The sequence below is a fragment of the Trachurus trachurus genome (assembly GCF_905171665.1).
Source record: "Trachurus trachurus genome assembly, chromosome: 14".
In the NCBI taxonomy this organism is placed as follows: Eukaryota; Metazoa; Chordata; class Actinopteri; order Carangiformes; family Carangidae; genus Trachurus; species Trachurus trachurus.
In genome coordinates this window covers 11,463,795-11,486,581 of record NC_139903.1, presented here as the reverse complement: position 1 = coordinate 11,486,581, position 22,787 = coordinate 11,463,795, and the positions used below count along the sequence as shown (strand labels likewise).

Sequence of the window (22,787 nt, the reverse complement as noted above, 5' to 3'; positions counted from 1 at the left end):
GTTCAGTTTTGTTTTTCTGGGCGGTAAGCGGTGGGCAGGAGTCTGCTGATGTGACAGTTTCCTTATCAAAAGTCAGCGGGCCCCTCGAGCTCCTGAGTGGAGGCCTGACTCACCCCAGCATCTGAGCACCTCTCTCTTCCATGCTGATGATTGTTATTATATTTTATTGTGGCTTCTTTGTTATAATAAAAATATTCATTCAAAATAGTCAGTCAAAATCACTCACTTATGATTAGTCAGATCAAGTCAGCGCTCATGGTGATGCACGGTGAAATATTGTACATCTGCATCTTAAATAGAATTCAGTGTGAATATTAGTCACATCTTGAAAAAACAACATTGCAGTAATTAGTCACAGACTGTAGAGGACTGAGTAAACACTGTCATCATCATTCCCATATTGTATAAAGTTAAAAAAAAAAAAAAAAAACATGTTGTTTTATGGATGAAATAACTAACAGATTTGACATTTACTTGACAGTTATTTTACATCAGACCGCAGGTACAACCAAACCAGAATGCCGTGTATTCCCTTTCTGTGCACCGTTAAGGAATTCTGGCCACAATTACAACACTTCACCACAGTCATTTGCAGTCAGACTGACAGGCCTGCTTTAAAATGAGCCCTGCACCACACTGAGTGCTACACACATATGCAGCCCTACACTAATGGAATTATGTCAGTGTGTGGTTATCTCAAAACCAAGCACTGGCCAACCAAAGCAGGCGCTGTGTGAGGAACATTAGCTGCAGCCCAATGCTTTTTCACTTGTCCTCTTTTTTCCCCTCATGAGTCCATGTCAGGCGAATTCCCTACAACCTTGTTTAATCCACCAGTTACAACATCCTTTTGCATGTTTGTGAAAAATATGTTCCATACTGAAATGCATCCAAAACCAATTAGAGTGCAAAGTACATATGGCAACCCCTTGGCTATGATAGAAACACAATGCCAACCGACCATGGAGGAAATTGGCTCACAAATGGCTCCTTTGTGTTGCAAGTACTTCACACGTCCCTTATTATCTCCACACATCATGAAGTAAATTCAAAGGAAATATTTCAGTCCAAATCACACAGCCTTCAAACTACTGAGGCCCTTGATCATTTTTGTCCGTATTTTTTTTTTCCAGATATATGTGTTGTAATAACCCCAAGTTTTAATGAATTTGGAAGTACAGTTGAAAAGACTTACCAAGTGGAAGAGCGACAGGTTAATCAATAGCCACGGTGGAGGCTGTTTTCTTCCAAAAGTAATGACAGTAATGAAGGTATCCCACAGTTACCAGTTCTTTAATTGACTAATCATTTACTGGAACATAATTACAGCAAATCATGCATGATGACAAAAATAGTTGCGATTAATTTTTGGTCTAACGTTTTTATTACAATAAAATGGTCAAAATGTGTATTGATGATGGCACTAAAGCTTCCCACATTTGGAACTATCAGCATGCACAAAAAGTGTTTGAAACTAATGTTTTATAACTTCACTTTCCAGTAATACCATCACCATAATTAAAGCGAACAACTCAAGAAGAATTTAGGGCCATTAAAAAAAAAAAAGTCTGAACTTTAACTGTGCAACAAACAGATGTCATTGTGATGGGGAGAAGACACACTGCTGTATATGTTTCAGTAACACAATGGATAAAACCTTTCATGCAAATGTGGTTGTAGTTGCCACCTTAATGCACTTAATGCATCACAATAAACATTGCACTGAATTATGTCAAGTGGCTGATAATCAGTCATTCAGAAAATTTAGGTTGTGGGATGAAAATCATTGCATAGACTAATTCTGCTCAGTCACAAAACACCAACAGTGACTTATCAATAAAATTGCTGTTATAATACAGTTTCTCATGACGTGAATGGGAAGCAAATTAAAAAATAATACTCATCTGGCTAATTTGGAGTCCATATTCTGATAAAGCAGTGGAGGTTTAGAGAAGAAACATTTCAAAGTCTGCTTGAACATAACAGGACTAGTGGGTCTGAGTTTTCCTGAACGCACCACCCCTACGCAACACATGTATTCATGTATTGGTTGATAGGCGTCCTTGGTTTTATGGGCGTGTCTGTGCCCGCAGATTTGACTGTCAGGCAGTTGAAGCGATATAAGAAATTAATGAGTTTATCACCATTTGATTACTATTTGAACAGTCGATAAAAGTCTGTAATATCATCAGGGAATATAACCAGCATTACTTGCCGCGATGACCGTTACAGCAAGTCAAGTGGGAAGCTAGAGGGCCATGCTTGTGTATTTTATTCATTTATTTATTTTTATTTGTTCGAGCCAAGGTAATTTCACGACTTTTCCCAATATAAATATACCACTTTCTTATTCCCATGGTTGGAGAGGAGCAGGAAGATACATCTTGCCGCTTGCTTAATAGCTACATAATTATTCTGAAATAATCTATCAATCACTGTGCAAAAGTCTTACAATAAAGTAAACAGAAACATAACAAACCAACACAGTTTCAATCTGGCATGTTTGCAGTAATAAAAAATAGTTTGTGAGTCATGAATTACTTTTGTCATAAGTTCTGATTTATTTATTCATCTATTTTAGCATTTTCCTGAATTGGAATATAGTATTTGTACAGGTCTTGAGATAATTACATTAAGAAATACACAGTTTGACTCCAACTACAGAGATGTGCACATCTGTTTTAAAGTCATTTGTCGCCATAGAAACGGCGGTGAGCGAGCCTGACAGATTAAACTCGGGGCAACAAAAGTTACGCGCTGCTGTGTCCGCTGGCTTCACTTCAGCAAAGGTGGGTTTGGTTTGTGTAGCTAAAGCTAAGCTAACCGAGCTAACCTCTCCTATCCGGTGTCGGCGCCGCTGCTAAAAAAACTCAACATCCGGCAAACTGGTGTTGTTGCGTGAGGAAACAAGAGAGGAGGGCACGTAACTTAGCCGCTATCGTGCTCGCTCACTTTGCTGAAATTCACATGTAATGATGCCCGACGCCAGCTTGAGTGCTGCTCACGTTTAGCTAGCGTAGTTTGCTAATAGTGTGAGAGACGTGATGGAAAAGATTGGCACCACGACCAGCAGCAGCAGCAGCAGTAAATATTGGTAGTCATTTAGTCCTCCTCCTCCTCCTCCTGCTGCTGGTTGAAGTTCCTCATCCGCCTGTGTGTGTGTGTGCGTGTGTGTGTGTGTGTGGATGAGGCAGAGTCACAACTAGCTACAACAACACCACACAAGTGGATGAGATACATGACAACTCCCGAACCACGAGACGAGCCACGAAAGGGAAATCTTGCAGTTCATGTTTCGCCAAGAAGAAGTCGGTGTGACGTCTTTTATTCCGTCTTGTTCGTATCTTTTCCAACACGAGAAGAGGAACATGTCCAGATATAACATATACAGCCTGTTGGACTGGATCTACGGCGGGGTGGACCCCAAGTTTGAGGGCAACGGGGGCCCCGAGTGCGCCGCTTTCCTGGCGCCCCAGCAGCGGCTCAGCGAAAGTCTGGTCATAGTCCTCGTCTCCCTGGTGGAGATCTGCGTGGCGCTGAGGAGGATCAACCTGTCCAAAGAGCTCAAAGTGGTGGGGAGGGACTGCATCAGGGCGAAAGAGGACAGTCTGGGCAAGAACCTGTTGCTGGTTGCCCTCTGCATGACTTTCGGAGTGGAGGTTGGCTTCAAGTTCGCCACCAAGACGGTGATATATCTGCTCAACCCGTGCCATGTCATGACCATGGTTCAGGTGAGGGTGAAGGCCAGACACAAGTTTGTTTGTTTTATATACTACATGTTTTTATTTTTTAATGTACACACTCAGAAATGTGAGAGCAACTCCCTTAATGTATCTGAAAGCATATTTGTATCTACCTCCCCCCTTATTTCCCCCCCAAACACCAAACAACCTTAGTGACAGAGCTTCCACTGATTGTGCTTTTATTTTTGATAATTTATTTCCTGACTTTCATATAAACCTATTTTCCTCAGCTTCTCATTGGCCTGCCTGACCTCACCCTTATGCAGTATGGTGAAACTAAATGGTTGTTTTTGTGGTCTACTTGCTCTAACATGCTTTTCACATAAGCCCCACAGAAGTGAAAACTTGTTCAAGAAGTTTGAGTGGAAAACACACATTTTCCACATAGTTTCACACCGATTATGTTCACACACAGCCTGTCCTGCTCAGACAACGGTTCAAAATCTGGCTATTATATCACTACTGGTAATAAGAAAAAAAGAATACGGAGTAGATTAACCACTAACTACAATAAAGGCACTCAATGACAACAACCCATGACAGATTAGTACATTAATACTAATAATCACAGCAAAATAAAAGTTGGAGTCTTGTTTGTTTGTGAGACAGATCTCATGTGTCCGAGGGAGGGGGTCCATACTGAAATAAGACCTGTTCGTTCATGAGTACCCCTTCAGCTATGTAACAAGAGCTGGGTGTCATCTGATTTTGAACCCATATGATTGTTTATGACTGGAGGAGGCAATTTCATGAAGGGCTGTAAAGCAGCCAAGAGCTGAATTTATTATAACTTTAAACTGCACAGACAGATAGTTGAGAATTGATTGATATGGCGAAGAAATTGAAGTGGTTTGATGGCTTTGTTGTGTAGTATTTTTTTGTTCAAGTGTGAATCTCTTCAGTGCTGTGGTGCCAAATGGATCAAAGGTTTCTCCAGGGGCAACCAGCGCTGTTGTTGCCATAGGAATGTAGCTACAGTCCTGTACCTGCATGTCTTTTTCTTTTTATGGCTCTTGTTTGTCTGACCTTCACGGCGCATGATTGCACGGCACAGGGTCAGGGTGACAGGACACTGGCAACTGCGTTTTAATGGCGCCGGGTCATAGCCATGATGAAATATGGAGAGCACAACGACGTCGTAATTTATTGATGTATTCTTATTATTTCACATAACACGGAGGTGGTGTGATAGCTGGTGGACATTGATGAATGACCGGCTCTGATGAAGAATTGACTGATGGCGGTAAAAATGTCCTTAATGTACAGTGACCAAGGTTAAGATGATGCACTGTAGGTATTCCTCATTCATCTGGGCACTTTGGTGTGATCAGAGGATGATGGTTAAAAATATATATATATATAATATGATGATTTGTGGTGCAGAATGCAGATTCTCAAAGGCTTTCTTTTTTCACTTTTAAAGGTGTTGAACAGGGAAGTGTTTCTATCAACAGGGGGACTGCCCCCAGGAGTATTTTTTTGCATCGCATTGCATGGAACAAGGCCAGGAGCATTTAGGGTTGCCTGCAGGGCTTTGCATTGTTGAGAATGAAGTTTGTCGACTCTTAAATTCAACTTAAGGATTCCTGCATGAGAGGGTTGTGTTGACTGTGTAACTCGGGAGTGGTTTATTGTTGTGAGGTCTTACTCGATCAGTTGTTTTTAAGTCTACCTGTATTGACTCATCTTTTAAATTGGTCTTGACTCATCAGGTGTGGTCCATTCGTTATTGTATTTCATAATCTCGGATCAAACTATGGAATAAGGGTTGCTGACATTCCTAATAGCTGGTTAATCCAACATCAGTGCATCTGGGGGAAAAAAGAGAAGAACTATGACTTTTAACTATGACTCTTATGATGAGAAGTCAACTGAAAAGTTCCCATGGTGCTTTGTGAAATGTGTAGGGTCAAGTGTTGCAGTAGCAGCTGTAGTTACAACAGAGCTTCAGCAATGTGCATAGACTTCTACTTCGGCTGTGTGTTGTTTAAAAGATTATAACCACTTGACTTTGTTACTCTGCAGCAGGTTATTTGCCTTTCAGTATGTCTATACAGCCGTTTGTTTGCCAGAGTACGTCATTAACAATGACTTAATCTACATTAGATTGAAGTGTCAACATTAACACTAAGTCTGCTTACACAGACTACTGTTGCTTATAGATTGTAATGTATACTGCACACACACATACACCAACGTAGTATTAGAAAACTTTGTTGTTTGCTCCAAAAATAAAAGATTGAATAGAAATTAATTAAAAAACCTTATGAGAGCATGCATCTGCTATCTTAATCCAATTATGATTGAACTATTTGATGGTGAAACAGTGTTTTGTCATGCACAGATTGACAGCGACAGTCACACAGTTATCACACATATCGGAGCAGACGTGGCTCAGTCCGAGGGGAGGGAGCCCCAACTGGGGGATGAAGAGTCGAGTGTCTGATGACTGACGAGCTGATGTTTCCTGTCTGAGTGACAACACAGATGTTTGTTGTTTCTTCTTCTGTATGGAACAAGAGCGATAACATTGGCATGATGACAGACATCTGACTGATCAATTTACTCTGCCATAGATATGGATGGATGGGGCTCTGTGTGCAAAAATAAATAGTAGATAACATTGCACTGTGTCCTTAAAAAGTCTGAATTATCCATCACTTTCAAAGCATTGTTTTTAATGTGTAGAATTACTAGAAAAATATACATGTCACATTAATTTTCTTCATTTTTTCACATCCTTCCCTGTTTGATTTATGATGGTATGACAATGTACAGTACAAAGATATTTTGAACTGGCTTTGCAGTTGATTAGATTTCTGATGAAGCTCCTGTATAAGCTGTTGTAACATAAAGTGTCAGGAGGACTCCTAGTTTTCCATCCTCACAAATCTGATATTCATTTGCCAGGAATCAGTTTTACAATTGTGGCTTATTATACATTACTTTATAGGTAGGTAGGTAGGTAGGTAGGTAGGTAGGTAGGTAGGTAGGTAGGTAGGTAGATAGATAGATAGATAGATAGATAGATAGATAGATAGATAGATAGATAGATAGATAGATAGATAGATAGATAGATAGATAGATAGATAGATAGAGAAAGATAAAGTTGATTTGCCATTTGTACATTTGTTAAGGTACATAGGAATTCTTGTGCAGAGGACACTCAGAGTACAAACAAGTAAAGATAAGTAATGGTACACAATTTAAAAGAAAAGATATGAACAGTAAAGAGTAAAAAGGCAATAGATAACAATAAATATCAGATACTTTACACTACACCTAAGGATACTGCACATTTCCCGTTTTATGTCCACGAACAGAGGTGGGTTGGTTAGGAGGAGTGATGGTTTTTTGCTTTTGCCATTAGTCTCACTGTGGCAGGGAAGAAACTATTGTAAAAGCGTGTTTTTCACTGTCCGCTCTGCTTTGTCTAAGGTTATATGCAGCAGAGAGTTTTTGCTTAAGGAGAGTGTGTGCTGCTAGGTGATGATGTATGATTCTGGCCTGAGTTGGGAGTTTGAGAGAGTTTGAGACCCACAACCCCCTTATCAAGGGAACTTTCTTCCCTTGACGAGATCACCGGGGGTCCACTGTTACTGGAGACTACTTTTTTGATTGGTGAATGGTGAGTGAGAATAAATACAGCTACAGAGCCCAGAAAACAATAACTCATGTGTCCCATGATCAGGCTTCAGGCATATTCCTCCTGCTGCAGCTTTGAATGGGTTAGTTCAATGCACTGTTACCCATCAGCAATTAACTCCAAGACTTAAATCTTTGTCTGCTACAGTCTGCAGAATCAGCGTCATCATTCATTCAATACAACCACATGTATCAGCTGTAGCAATAACACCCAGCAGAAGAGATTGTTGACTCAGTCATTTAGATTACACTGAAAGCACTTAGGTGTATACTTTTATGACCCCACTTGTAAAACGGAAATATGTCTTATCAGTAATGAGGTTTGTCAGTCTTATGAAAAGGCAATCGATCAATATTTTCCAACAGGTTTGTCCTTTTAAAAACAATTATGCAGTTACAGCTGTGGCTTTACTTTGAATTGGCTGTGCAGCTACTGTATGAGGAAATGTGTTTTGTTTTCTTGCTGAGCAGCTGCTGTAGGTGAGAAGAGCAACATCAGGAGGAAAAAGGAGAGATGGCTGCATTATGTTTTAGCCTGCTGTACCTCCACATTTATATTCTAGTGGTAAAATGAATATGGAGAAACTTGTATCTTATTATTCTGCAACAACAACAATGTCAAGGTTGGTTTAACTCCCATAACTGTGATCATCCATGTGGCGATAGTCTGAGCCAGACAGTTTAGAGACTAATGTACAGTGATTTTTTTTTTTGTTATTCCATTTTGTGCACAAACCATATATAGTGTAAATGACTTTATCATATATTTATTTTAATGGACGATGGAATATGCAGTTGCTGTTGCTGTTTGACATAGAAACTGGAAGAGATGTACTCTGTGTGCGTGCGTGTGTGTGCAATTGCTGTTTGACTACTAGTAAGATCTGTACAAAGCTGTTTGTGCTGAGGGGCAGTGCAGCAGCTTTAGATTAGAATCCACATCTGTATGTAGGAGTAGCCGTGTGATGTAATGTGCAAAGCACGGAGAGAGCAAAAATGTTACTTCCTTTTCATGTCCTCGCTGAAACTGAGATGGTAGGACAGCGTAGGCATTTCTGTTACATGATGTATATGAAAAATGACAAATGTAAAAACAACTAAACCATGTTAGGTTGCAGTGTTTTACAGAGGGATCTCACAGTCTGATCACGAAGTGTGTCCGACTGCGACGAGCCCTCGACAGACAGAACTGAAAACTCTTCAGAGCAGAATCACAAACTTCAACACAACAGAAACAAGTTAAAAGTATTAACAGTGTCAACGAACAAAACCAAGTACATGTTTAGCCTTCAATGTGTTACTTAGTGTCCTGCACAAAAACTTTTCAAGCTCAGCACTTTTTTTTTTTTTTTTTGCAGATGAGTAGAAGCAGATGGCACAAAATGCCAGCCCACAAAATCCCAACATATCGTGCAAAGCTAAAGTTTTGCTTGGTGTGTGAAGAACCCAAACATTCAGAGGACTGATGAGTTTTATCTTAATATAAATATTGAATTAGTCCCATCAGACGACTATGTGTCAGCTGTGACGTGGATTATTTGATCAGTTTGTCATCGCCGACAAACAAACCCAACCGGTTAGAGGAGTCCTTACTCACAGTGACAACATGGAAGGGGCATTTTAAAGAGCAAATATTTAATTATGAAATATATATATAACTCTTTCAAACACTGCAGATGCTGTACTTTATAGTTGTCACATACTTTGTAAAATTGCACGCAGCCAACATGCCAGCACATTGCAGACAGAGGTGATTCATTCATTTCCAATCTAATAATCACATGTTATTAATGAAAACTGGAGCCCAGTCAATCAGGGCATCACTAGTGTTTACTTATGCATGCATGTTTATTTCATAATCTCCTCTTCATTTATTCATTACTGAACATTTTGGCTCCTTATAAGAGAGTTCTGTATAATTAGGTTGATGTCTCTCTGACATGAGACAGACAACTCTCAGCTCAAAACAACTCAGCTTTATTTATACAGCACATTCAATACAGTGCAGAGATTGATCCAAAGTGCTTTACAACGAATCAAATAATCCAAAACAGCAACAAAAGAAAATATAAATGTAATAGAAAAAATATGATGAAATTACAACATCACACTCAGTATATAATGGGAATAATCAGTCTTAGGAATTTACAAGGACCACAGTTTTCTACTTAAAGCAGAAAGAAACAACTCAGGGAGCAGTTTAAGATATAAAACATTTTATATCGGCTTTGAATGTTCAGGATGTACATTAATTGGTGTATTGTGTTAAAAGCTTTTTTTAATTTGCTACCTAAAGCTGTAATAGTGTTGCAGGCGGTGTGAGGGTACGTATGAGTTGGTGGGTTTACAGCAGATGAATCCCTGAGACGCATCTCAGAGGTTCCTGGCCAGTGGGTAGTTGTACAGCAGATCTCTAGTAAATTGCTTTCTTGTAATTCGGTTTCCAGCCTTCCAGGCAAACCAAGTCTCTCTTGTGTCAGATGAGGTTTTGAACCAGTCGCTGTCTGCAGCCTCGACTCCTCCGGGCGCCAGTTAGAGTCACCGAGCACTGATGAGATGTTCAATCCACACTGATGGTGATTTATAATCTCCTTCAAGACAAATATCAATAGAAACATTTTTGACATTTTGGGAATAGATGTGTTATATAGACTATAGGTTTAATCCAGCAGCCTCTTCATTTTCAAATGGATTTAAATAAATAAATGAATACATACCAGCAGCTGACACTTGAAGCTGTGAATCTACACCTTTTTTGTGTAAATCATTTGTGATTTCAAGGTGCATTTTTAACATGAAGTACTTTTCCTCTCAGTCAAACAGAAACCCATTTCCTCTGTGCGGTGGGGGCAGTGAGTTAAAGACGGTTTCAGTCGACAGTCTTTAAAATCCGGCAGTAAAATACATGGGCACCGCACACCACGCACGCACCTGGCAGCCATTTTAATGCTTTCAATTTCCCCCTAATTTTGTGACTATCCTCCTGAGTCTCGTATCAACTCTCCATTTTGCGAGGTACTTCACAGTTGCCAATGAAAGAGTCCGTTCAAGGCTCCCTGTGCTTATTATATTAATAAAGACTTGTTAAAGCTTTTTTTTTTTTTAACTCCCAATTCCTTTACTGAGTGTACATCACCGAGCTGCTGGAAGCTCTTGAAGCATTCGAGCTGCGTGATAATGAATTTAATGTGATAATGGGATTCTCTTCTCTTCTCTCTCTGTGGTTTCCTCTACAGATCTTCCTGCTGGCCTGTCCGCCATGTAAAACAGCAATGGTTGTATTTAGGTGAGTATTTTCACCCACTGACTCATGCCTCACTGTGTTTCAGACTTTTACTTCTGCTAAAGAGCTAAATATTAAGGGCTACGACGTCGTCACACATCATTGAGGCTCCTGTCACCAATGTAAATCCTGAATTCAATGTAAAATTATTTGGCAGGCCCAAATTAAACATGGATTTTATTTCCAAATAAAAACAATTGCAGCATTGATTGTAATTAGCTGTAGACTTGTACACAGTCCATTTGGTTTTCACAGTTTTATTGGAGCCATTTTGCTGGGCTTTTATAGTCTCCTCTCCTCCACAACTACTCTGGTCCGGGCTTGTTAATTATTCAGGAGAAATGATTGTGTTTTTGCCAGAGGGAGCACGATGTGGGATTTGCGCAGAAATAAATACAAGCAGGGTCACTTTCTGTTGCCATAGCCACATGGGAGTCTGTAGCTGCAGCTGTAGCAGTGTCTCACCTGAAGTGGCCCGCTAAAAATATAACACTCTCATATTTGGAAAACAAAATACTTGGGGTAAGCTAGGTCAGACAAATAACATTCATCCGTCAGGTCAAGACGTAGCTTCGTGTAAATGAACTAGTTTATATTAAACAGTCTCAGGTTCCAAGGACATGTCATGGACATTTCCAGTGAGAAATGCATGCTTTAATGTCTCCTGGTTGGAGTTGTGTGTAAACATGGCATTTAATATGCATCTGGGTATGAAAAAATGAAGGTCTGGTCAGCTGTGCAGCATTTGTATCATACATGATCAATAATCATGAATAGCTAAGATGACAAAAACAGTCAAATAAGGAGTGCATAAAGTTTAAATTCCTGAAATTCCCATCTTCCTCTCTGATCTCATGAGGATAACAGCAACTGTGAAACACTCCACAAGCAACTGGCCTATGTTTACATTTACGCTAAAAGCTCATGTTGCTCCATCATAACTTGAGCAGACGCGTTCTTCCCGACCCGCAGCTCTGTGTTGCAATATATATAAAACAGATTCACTGACAAACACATTTCAGTTTCCTGTGATTGTTTCAAAAACACCGACTTGAACCAGGATTCATTTACATTCATAGGAGGAAAAGCCTGAATGTGACTGACTGCAACAATTCTCAGAGATGATTAAAAAAAAAAAAAAGTTCATAATCTTTGTCTTCATGCATAAATGCAATTCCAACTTTTATATCAGCGTGACTGCACAGTGGAAACCAGCAGCTGGTGTAGAACAAACACACAGCATTTGTGCTCTTGGACTTGGACACCTCCACTTTCCACAAACAACACACTAAAGTAGCCTCATGTTTTCTCAGTCCTGGCTCCTGGTTTTTGCTCGGCGACACGCTTCGCTGTGAGAGAAGCAAATGAACACCATTATCTTACAAAAACAGGGGGACACTGCGCCTGAATACACGAGGGGCAAATGTCTACTACTTCTCCCAGTGCACACCAGTATCGATTGTGTCTGAGTCGAAATTTACACATGCCAGAAAGTGTTTTAAGAACTTCATTCTTTACGCATATCGGCAGACAGGGATTGATAATGATCAATGATTTGAACGTGAGTGTTTTTCCCAAAAATAAAAAAAGGTTTCGGAGAGCTCTCGGAGTGACAGCTGGGCTTATTTTAAGTGACATCCCCACAACACCGCTGTTTCCCTGTGACCTTAGATGTCACAACAGTTACATTGGCTCATTTGATAGAAAGGATCAGTCAGAGGAGATGGATGTGGGTCCACTACACACTCTCTTTTTTTTTTTTTTTTTTTTTTAAAGGTGGCTCTCAGACTGATTGTCGCTCAGCAGAAACATTTATCCTCAGGTTGGATGTGCAGCCAGGTAACTGAGGAGGCATCACACTCACTCTGTCTCTGTAGTGTGTGTGTATGTGTGTGTGTGTGTGCTGAATGTTGAGTGGAGGAGGGAGGCGGCCGTAGCCTGTGAGCTAACTACAGGCTTGGTTATGACAGGATAGCTCCAACCCAGAGATTTATCAGCGCCAGGACAGTAACTGTGAGATTTCCTGATGGATCATAGAAATGTCAAGTCTGTACAACATGCACACACACACACACACACACAGATACACACGCGAGTGGAAAGCCTGAGGCATCAGAGACCTGACTTCTCACAATCGACAACACTCCCACGAGGAAGTACCACTGCCAAGGAATGAGAGGCAGCTGCTGCTTACAGTATCATGGAGGACTCTGATTGATTTTTTTTTCTCTTTCAGCAACATAAACCATAATCTGCACCTGTTCCTCTGAGTCCTGAATCAGCTTTAATCCATTCAAGCTGATATATCAGTAAAGCAATGACGCGTGGAATGTGGAAATAATTGTTAAAAGTTTCATGGGTAGTCAGTCAGTCAGTCAGTCAGTCAGTGTGTTTCATCAGATGTGTAATGTTGTTTGTGTTGGCTGATGGGTTTTTCCCCCTGTGTGTTTCCAGACTGCAGGTCCACATGTTGAACGGTGCCTTGCTGGCCTTAATGTTCCCTGTTGTCAACACCAGACTGGTAAGTACAACCAGTACCGGAGTTATCTCCAGTTAAGCCTTGAATGATCCATCCCCTCGGCAGCCCCGTTGTTTCTCCTCGTTCATTATCCATTCCACATAGTTCATTTTGTCATGACGACTCAACCAGAGAGCGAGTGTTTTCCCTTATCTCCGACTGCTGCGTGACATTTTATCTCCCTCTTGTCAGGAATGTGACGTAGATATGAATATGATGTTTGAATAAATGCAGTGTCCCGACAAATTCTAACATGTAGAAGAAAAAATGTCAGACCCAAGTGTCAGAGAGGTTGAATTTGATTGATGTTGGAGACTTGGTGGTGTTCAATCCAAAGGAAATCAGTTCAGATACAGCAGCAGCAGCACCGTCTGTTTGACTAAGTCCAGATGCTGTGGAAATTACTAAATTAAATTTGTTGAAACTTAATCAAATTTGGACTTTTATAGCTTTAAAAAAAACATTCAACTCATGTTCTTAACACAGAACTGTTCCTAACTTGTTGTGACAGGAGAAGTGTGTCGTTTTAACATCAATGAGCATGATGTCATCGGCCAGCTCGCGCCGCAAATTAGTTTTCACGGCAGATACAGCAACAGATAAGAGAAGTGTGAGAGGACTGAAGGCGTATCAGTTTTAATAATCAATAGACTCAAATGAAAAAGCAATTTACATCAGATCCTCATAAATCATCTTGTAAAAGCGTTAAATTATTGATTATGTGTATTAAAATGTAATAAGTAAGAGTCCACATTTCCAGAGAACAACTGAATCATTAGTATGAATTAAAAACACTGATCTCTGACCTGACTGCACAAACATGCTCGATAATTTATTTTTCTGAATTATACTATTAATATTAATCTCTAGTTGGCCTCTCTGTGTGTGTGTGAGAGTAGCTCATTGTTTTTCTTACCAGCTTAGAACAGTTTTCAACCATATTTTGCACCGTTTTTTCATTTTCATGGGAAATGTCAGGAGGCCAAGGGCTCTGCTGGTCTGAGGTCAGCTCGGGCTGGTCTGTTAGCAGGCAGTCACACCCTCTCTGCTGAGTCTGACCTCCTTTCACTAGCAGTAACACCCAAAAAAAGATGGCTGAAGATGAGTCACAACAACTATTCCACTAGTGAGTGAGTGCTGCTCTGAGGTCGGTGGTAGGAAGTCTGTCCATCGATGGACTGCAGATATAATCGCCAGATGTTCAGCCACTTCCTCATTATCTTATAATAGAAGGAATAAAAACAAACATTCAAACGATACAACAGAACTCAGTCAAAGCAAATGTAGTTTCTCCCCAGAGAGCCTGCACAACATAAATCAGGGCTGGCCGAGCAGCTCTGCTTGGAGAGATCCTGCCTTTAATGTGTAAAGGACTGAAATGTTTGTTTCTCTCTTCTCACAGCTGCCCTTTGAGAAGGAGATCTACTACATCCAGCACTCCATGCTGTACCTAGTGCCTCTCTACCTTTTCAGGAAAGGAGGTAGGTGTCGATCGTGGTCTGTTTATAACAACTCTGCTCTGATGAAGTGAACACAATCCGGTGTAGCATCATGAAAGTGGCAGGTGCACGTAGAATTGACCTTTGAAAACAGCTGTCCAGATGCCCTCAGTGTCACCCCCTCACCACAACCACCCCACCGTGGCTAATGCAAGATGGAGGGTAGTTGTAGTGGCCAAGTCCCCTGGGAAAATGTGTTGTAAAGTGTGAATGTACAACTAGGACACAAGGTGGGATGATTAAAGATTTAAACACGGCCTAAAAGTTCAGAACAAGACAAAGCCTAAAAACAAGGACACGTGAGATTTTAAAATAGCACACAGTCACATCTACAAGGATGAGAGTGTGAGGTAGAAGCCAGGTGAACGTGGGAGAAGATTATCTGCAGTGTAGCACAGCAATTACACCTCCGTCCCATTGTTCATTAGTAATGTGACACTGAAAGCCAACAAAGGGAAACATTTGTTCCAGTTAAACTGATCTAATGTGTTTGATGCTTCCTTACTGCTAACGTTACTCTGCCGGCAGTGGTGGAGAAACAGGAAAAGCCAGTTTTACACCACATCCTGTTACTGGGTTTTACAGTGGTCAGAGTGTTTCTCTGCTCTAACGACTCATCTGAGAGCAGGGAAATAGCGTTTGGCTCTTTGATGTTTTGTCTGAAGTAAAATTAGTTGGCACATAAGAGATGGAGAACCGGTCCTACAGGCCGACAGCCAGAGAACAGTTATCTGCAGAGGTTGTACTGTAGTTGTGTCTTTCTGAGCAGTTAGACATCATTGTGGCCTTATAGCCGTGTTACATGATAGATTGAACTGATAGAGATCGATTAATCAGTTCCACTGCAAAGACTTGTTTTCCAGCCTTTCATCACCGTGAATAAAAATAAAAGCACATAGAAAGATAAAGACACAGAAATATAAAGAATTTCTCATTGTGCCACTGCTGGAACTTTCCACCATGTTAACTATCAATGAACTATTATAGATTTTGTGATTCATCTGAGTGAATTATGCATTTGAACTAAATGTAGTTTGACATGTTTTGAATACAGGCTGGATACAGTCTGAGCTTGTTTTAACAGCATTTCAGTTACCATGTGCACTGTGGGTGATCATTAAATGTTGATCGAGATTTTAAAATGTAAAATAGATGTTTAAAATTTACACTCAGTTTCAACTGAGTTGCTTTTTCAATCACCAACAGCCCAATTCAAATCTGGGTCAGACTCGGGCGTTACAGTCACAGGTCTATAAATAAACTTATTTCATATCTGTTTGATGCATTTACATGTTCTGCTGCCTGCAGCACTTTGTTCCCATCAGGTTACAGCTGAATAAATTCATTTAAACATTTACTCTCAGGAGGAGAGAGATTCATGGACAAGGTTGAATAAAATGTTACAGTGTTAACTTTATGACTCTTTCCTTCTCTGCTGTTGCTGCTGCTGCTGTGTTTTGTTACATGTTAAAGTTTCTGGCACCACTTGGTTCTTTATTTACCCATCACCATGGAAGAAGTTTAGTTTTGTTGGAGTACACATCCCCAGGTGATTTACACATGTTTTCTCCTTGCAGGTGTTTACAAGCCTGAACCTCTCGGGGACATGTGGTGGGCTATTCTCTCCACCGGCATCCTCTTCCTCTACCACTTCCTCTTCTTGCAGATCCTTGGCCTGGTAAGATGGAGCCCTCTGCTGGGCGTTACATGGCACTTCACTGTGGAGGAGCGTGCACTTGCATTGGTGTTGTCGCTCATGTCAGTGGCTTCATTCACTGGGAGAGGTAGTGGTTTGTTCAGACACAGTGGTGTGGTCAACAGAAATACACAGAAGCACAACTGTATAGGACTGGATAATACGTCAAAGAACTGAGACTCATTGATCGATCTGTAGTTTGGTCAATTAGTCAAAATAAATGATCATAAAAAATACAGAAAATACCAGCTACATATGAGAAAGAAACACAGAAAGAATATTATACAAAGTTTGTCCGTTTCGTTTATTTACATCATTTTAAAATCTAAATACAGTTTCAATTCATAATAGGGGAGACCGGGGATGGTTGTAACATCATCACTTTCACCAATAAGGGATAACATTAGAGTTATGTAATCAATAACGTGTGTACCCACTCACTCCCTGACATTGCATGTGAATTTGCATGGCTGTGTCAATAAGTGTGTAGGTTTTACAGCCAAAAAACACTTTTTTTTATAGGTCAAAAACTAATATTTTGGACCAAGCCTAAATTTTGACTAGTATCGATACCGTTGAAGTTTGAATTAGGTAACTTGTATAAGATGAAAGAGCAGGTTCTTAGGTAAAATATGAGTCATTTCATTGATGTTTATTTCAAACCACCATGCTGGTACAGCTAGTCAAACAGTGACTGACAGGGGTGGGGATGGTTGTGAAACCTTTTACCTTTGTTGTTTTGTTAAGTGTCACTAACTGTCAACCATCTTTCATGGAATTATACATGAGTTATTAGCTGCTTCTGACCTCTTGCTGAAGGTTTCCATTCATACATGTTCACCTTTTATCTGTATTATCAGAAGATGTTCTTTAAGAAGCTTTCTAATGTTAGGATCCACACCACTGTCACTGTTCTTCATTAAACCACCAGTGATGAGTTCTTTTTGAAGCAGAAAGATGCTTAAGTGTTGGAACATGCACAATAAACTTACATAGATGCATGTTTTTTTTTTTGGTTTGGTCTCAGTTTTTAGTTGTTAATCTCACTGTTACAATTGACCTAGGTTGTAACAGTGGCACTACTTGCATTTGACATCAAATTGTGAATTCTTTAAAGGGGACCTATTATGCTCCTTTTTGCACCAACTAAAATAGTTCCTGGGTGTCTTAAAGACATGTCTGTGACGTGCTTCGGTCAAAATTCCCCAGAGATCAAACATCACAGCATTCTCAAAAACAGGGCTCTGCAAAACGGTCTGTTTCAGTGGCCCCTCCCTTTAAATGCAAATGAACCACTCCCTCAGCATTGCGTTACCATGACGATGTCTACTACTAGTACTGATTTGGCCAAAATGTAGTATGCAAACAAAAGCTAAATCTGCAGTAGGCAAATTGCCAGTATCTCCAGTCTGCATCTGACCAGTCTACATTGTGTAATGAAATGTGCCCATGACCTAGTCTCACCCTAACCAAAGATGGTATGGAGTAGTCTTTGCCATGTAGGCTACTGTAACCATGTAACATGTAATATAAAAATGCAAAAATAAATATATAAAATAAAATAAAAATATATGCAGAATGGTCAGTTCATTGTAAAACAGTTATTTATTGATGTAAATGTGGTGATTTGTGCACATAGACTACAGAGCTCCGCAGCACTGCTCCTCTCCTCTCCTCCTTCTCACAGCTTCACTTTTCATTCAAACTAATTCAACTGCCACAAGATTTCATCAATGAGACCAACATTCTGCTAAATAGACTAACCACACGGCGGTAAACGTCTAAAAAACCCGCGGGTATGTTTGTTAGCGATGGTTTTCTCTACCGCGATGAGCACGGACGCCTGCCCGGCCAAGGAGGCCTGCAGACGGGCTCTGCCTGTGTGAGGAGCCGCTGCAGCTCCGCCGGAGCTCCGGTGCTCCGGCGGTCCAGCGTTACGTCGGTCCGGCGAACAACGTCGCCCCGGCGGTACGTCGCTGCTCACACAGGTACAGCTTCACTGACATGAAACGTCGGCGTAAACTTCTAAATAAAACTTAGTAAAGTGACGCTACAGCGCTAAAACATGCAGGGAAGAAGCAGGAAGTAGTCCGCTCCGCTCTCCGCTGTGACACCAGGCACAACAGAGCAGCATGGGAGGAGGCGGGGCCGGCTGGAGCAGAGACCTCGGCATGACCATGTAGGGGAGTCCGGCACGCCATGACGTAGACGCGAGCTCATGTAAAAAAAAAACTCAGCGCAACCGAGTGTAACACGGTGTGCAGAGAAATCCCAATTATCTAGCAGGGTTTACCCCCAAATGCATTAACCTCAGGATATGGCACTTCCACGGCCTCTAGAACCATTATCCAACATTTTAAACATATATAAAAGTCTAAAAAGCAGGAAAAGCATAATAGGTCCCCTTTAATATACCTTGAGAAGTTTAAGGCACTGCTATTTGTAGAGGACAAATGAGGATACTACCATGAAGACTATGCAAGTTATGGGAGCTGAGACAAAAAGTGTTACAACCATCCCCGGTCTCCCCTATACAGAAAGACATGATCTTGTAAAAAGGGTAACCCCAGAAGCTGTCTGTAGCTTATGAACGAGGGCCCAGAACATCAAACAACAATACAATATATTATGAAAACAATTCCTATTTCTACCTATATTCTAACCTAACCCTAAAACAACCTCAGGTAATTCCATAAGTACAGAGAGTATAAAGTTTAACACAATAACAACACATCAGGCACAGGTACATGAAGCAAAATACAGCTTGAATTAAACATATTTCAACAGCAGTTTTTGTTTTAATCTCTTTTTAAAAATAGACAGAGATGCAGACTCTTCTATCGTGCTCTCAACCTCATTCCAAGTCTGTGGTCCTTTAACGGTCACGCTAAGACTTGTTCATTTCAGTTTCCGTTTCTAATATTGCCTACACTAATATTTACACTAGAAGACTAGAAGAGCAGCATATAAACCCAGTCTATTTACCATACAAAGAAAAACTGAAATGTTCCTCTATTTATAGAAAAAGTGCTGGAAGGTCAGCTTTGGTTTTGTGAACAATAAGTGCTTCACTGTGGCCGTGGTGATTGTTCCTCAGGCCGGGATTCAGGAGGTTTATCCACGATGACGTTGTCGCTGTGTGAGCAGCGGCCGCCCTCAGCCTCGGCACATGTACTACACAAAGGTCAAGCGTGGTGCTGACTGCTGCCTGACGCATGCATTGAGAGTTCAATTACAGTAGAGAAGCAACGGTAAAATGAAAAGAAACAAGTCAATCCTTTTTTTTTTACGGCCCCAAAAAATCCTTTGTAATTATAGCGATTAACCATGATACATGCATGTTGACTCACATTCACACTGATACTTTCCACTCCCAATGAAACAGTTTTTAAAAAAATCTATTCACGCAAGCCCACGTCAGGGTCAGACCGCCACGACTGCAAACCTCCATTAAAAAATGACAGTCAAAAAGCAAGGATGAAGATTTGCAGACAGAACTAATCTTTCCCTCAATTAGGTGAGCAGAAATCCAGCAGAAATTAATGATTAGAAAAATTCATACAGTGAATTCAGCCATGACATTTGCCAGGAACTCATTATCCAGCCGGGTACTGCTTATTCTGATGGCAGGTATTAAAGGGCGTGTGTGTGTGTGTGTCTGTGCTCACTCTGCCTGTCTTCTCTGTCTCTGTCTCTGTCCGTCCGTCCTCCTCCTCCAGGTGACCGAGGTCAACCTGAACAACATGCTGTGCCCGGCCGTGTCCGACCCTTTTTACGGGCCGTGGTACCGCGTTTGGGCGACCGGCCACCAGACTCTGCTGACCCTCATCCACGGGAAAGTCCTCACTCTCCTCTCGCAACACAGCGGCTCCGTGTGCAGATCCCTGCTGGACACACTCCGACTGCGCAGCAAGAAAGTTGACTGAATGTCCACACACACGAGACGCACAGAGACCAAGCCTTACGCTCTAAATGCCTGCTATTACCGTGCAGATTTTTTTTTTTTTTTTTCTTTTTTTTTTTTTTTTTTTTAAGCAACATTTTAATGCATCTTTTAAGACTTACCATCTGTTGAAGCAAGCGAGCATTTCAGGGCCAGTGAATCAACGTGTCATTCTTTTAGTGTTGTATTTGGCTTGCATACATACTTGCATGCACAGACGTAATAGGCATTTTAAGGCTGGTAGTAAGTTAGCGCTGTGGAGTTGGCCGGATCTAGCCTTTTTTTGGGAGGGAATACAGTTTCCAGATACATGTAAGTGAACTTGTAGGTGATTTCTCAAGCTGCCTTTCGGAGTCACCGAAAACGTCACTACTGATCTGCGGTTGTTCCACTTTTCAGTTCTTTATACGGTTAGTCATTCTAGGTCTATGTTAGTGGGTAAAGCTGCCATTTTATTTGTCTCGAGCGGATTGTGACTGTGAGTTGTTGTAAAAGTTATCGCTTGGTTAGTTTGAGGATTTTTTTTTTGGTTTGTTTGTTTGTTTGTTTCTTTGACATGTATGATCACCTCTCAGTGTTTGTCACGACTGAAAGAAGAAATTTATTTATGGCCTCCCTCTGTTCTCGTTCCATTACCCACGTGTACAGGTTTAGGAATTCATCATTGTTAAGTGGCCTCCTTGGCCTGTTCCCGTCATTCCAGTTGTGATAATCAGAGAACATGAGGATGTACTACATGCTGAGAGAACGAGGATTTATGGATCTACACTGGGAGTTTTTATTACCTCTGTCAAGGAGGATGTGTTCTTTTTGTCTGTTATTTTACGGTGATGTTGGACCACAATGGGGTTTAAAAGTTCAGTGAGTTGTTACGATGAATGTGACATTTGCCAAGACAGAATACATCTTGACAAAATGTATCTTGGCTGGATTCATGCATAATGACACTTGAATACAATTTGTCGCTTAATCATACAGGGAATCCTGAAGTCACTCCACCACCACACCTGCAACAAGTCACAACCTCTATTTCATATTTAAGAAAAAAACACAGAGCATCAGATGATCTGCATGAAGTCATTTTGAGTCATTTACTGACTATATATCCATGCAAAAGAAAGTATTAACTAAGATTGAGAATTGGAATGTAGGTTTGGTTATATAACATTTCAAGTATGAGGGATGTGTTTATTACTGTAGCATATTATACTGTATTTCACTGTAAGAAGAAGGGATAAGGCAAACTTTTGTATTTCTATCAGTTTGAGTGTATGTGCTGTATTGACAATAAAAGTGATGTTGACCAAAGTTTACATGAAAATGTAGCATCATTTCTAACTCTTCAGGGTAGATTGACGTTTTATTATTTATAGTTTGTCTATTTATTTTATGATTGGAATTTTGAATTTGTGCAGATTTATTACTGTCATTGACTTGATATTTCAAGGAACATTTTGTTCCCATTAGCTTGGAGAAGATTGAAACCACCTATTCATGTGAGGTCAATGTGAAGGGAGCTGGCAGGAAGCAACAAGCAGCAATATCAGCTAAGAAAAAGTTAGTTTAGCTTTGAGAGTTAAATGGAGAAAGAGCTACATCTAATTTATTACAAACCCCGTTTGCAAAAAAAGAAAAAAAGTTGGGACACTTTCTAAAGAATCTAATAAAACCTAAAACCGTAATTATGTGAGCAACTTTAATTCTATTCTACAAACACATTTAGAAATTGATGCCTGCAACACACTCCAAAATCAAAAAGTTCAGATAGAGGCAAAATAAGACGAATAAGGTTATACAAGTAACTGTCTGGATGGTTCTTTAATTAGCAGGTTATCAGGTAACAAATGAAGGTATAAGACTGATCTACCAAAGGTGAATTTTCAGTTAAATTGGGAAATGAAGAGAGAGAACAGACACGCAGTGAATAATCATCCTGGTCTTCGACAGTAAGGGAGGTGATAAAACATAATAGATGTTACTTCTAATCTAATTTAAAACACCTGTTCCCTCAGAGGTTGCCATGGTGATTTTTTTTACCTGCAGAGTTTTTCAGCGACACTAACAGTTAATCCTGCGTGTAGCGACCTCTAAAGCTGTTTCATAGCTATGGTGGAGGTCAGTGCCTCAGAGCTCAGAGTGTTAAGCCTTCATAAACGACTCCACAACAGCAACACCAACACAAAGTTTAACTAAGAATAATCAATTCATTTTAAATATAACATAAAGAAAACACAATGAGATGTAGAAGTCTTCATGGAGGAGTGGTATGTGTCCTGTGGTGTTGGATGGATGGATGTCACCAGAGAGAGAGGTCAAATGAGCACGTGGTCTTAAGATCACCCTTGTCTCAGGATGGTCATTATTATTATGCTTTTTTTTTCTTTTCTATAATTACTGGTGTACTCTTTGGACATTTGTTAGTAGAAGATGAGAGGGACAAGGGGACTTGGCACTCCTGTG

The 22,787-nt window shown here is 40.5% G+C and overlaps 1 protein-coding gene across 1 annotated transcript; it reads left to right on the top strand.

Moving 5' to 3' along the window:
* Nucleotides 1–2,634: 2,634 nt before the first annotated feature.
* On the top strand, nt 2,635–21,589 carry tmem164 (transmembrane protein 164). The gene is made up of 6 exons (XM_083987394.1): nt 2,635–3,731; nt 10,625–10,674; nt 13,126–13,192; nt 14,592–14,670; nt 16,266–16,366; nt 20,104–21,589. Exons 1-6 carry the CDS (start codon nt 3,291–3,293, stop codon nt 20,308–20,310), a joined length of 945 nt encoding a protein of 314 aa, XP_083843520.1. The 5' UTR covers nt 2,635–3,290; the 3' UTR covers nt 20,311–21,589.
* Nucleotides 21,590–22,787: the final 1,198 nt, after the last annotated feature.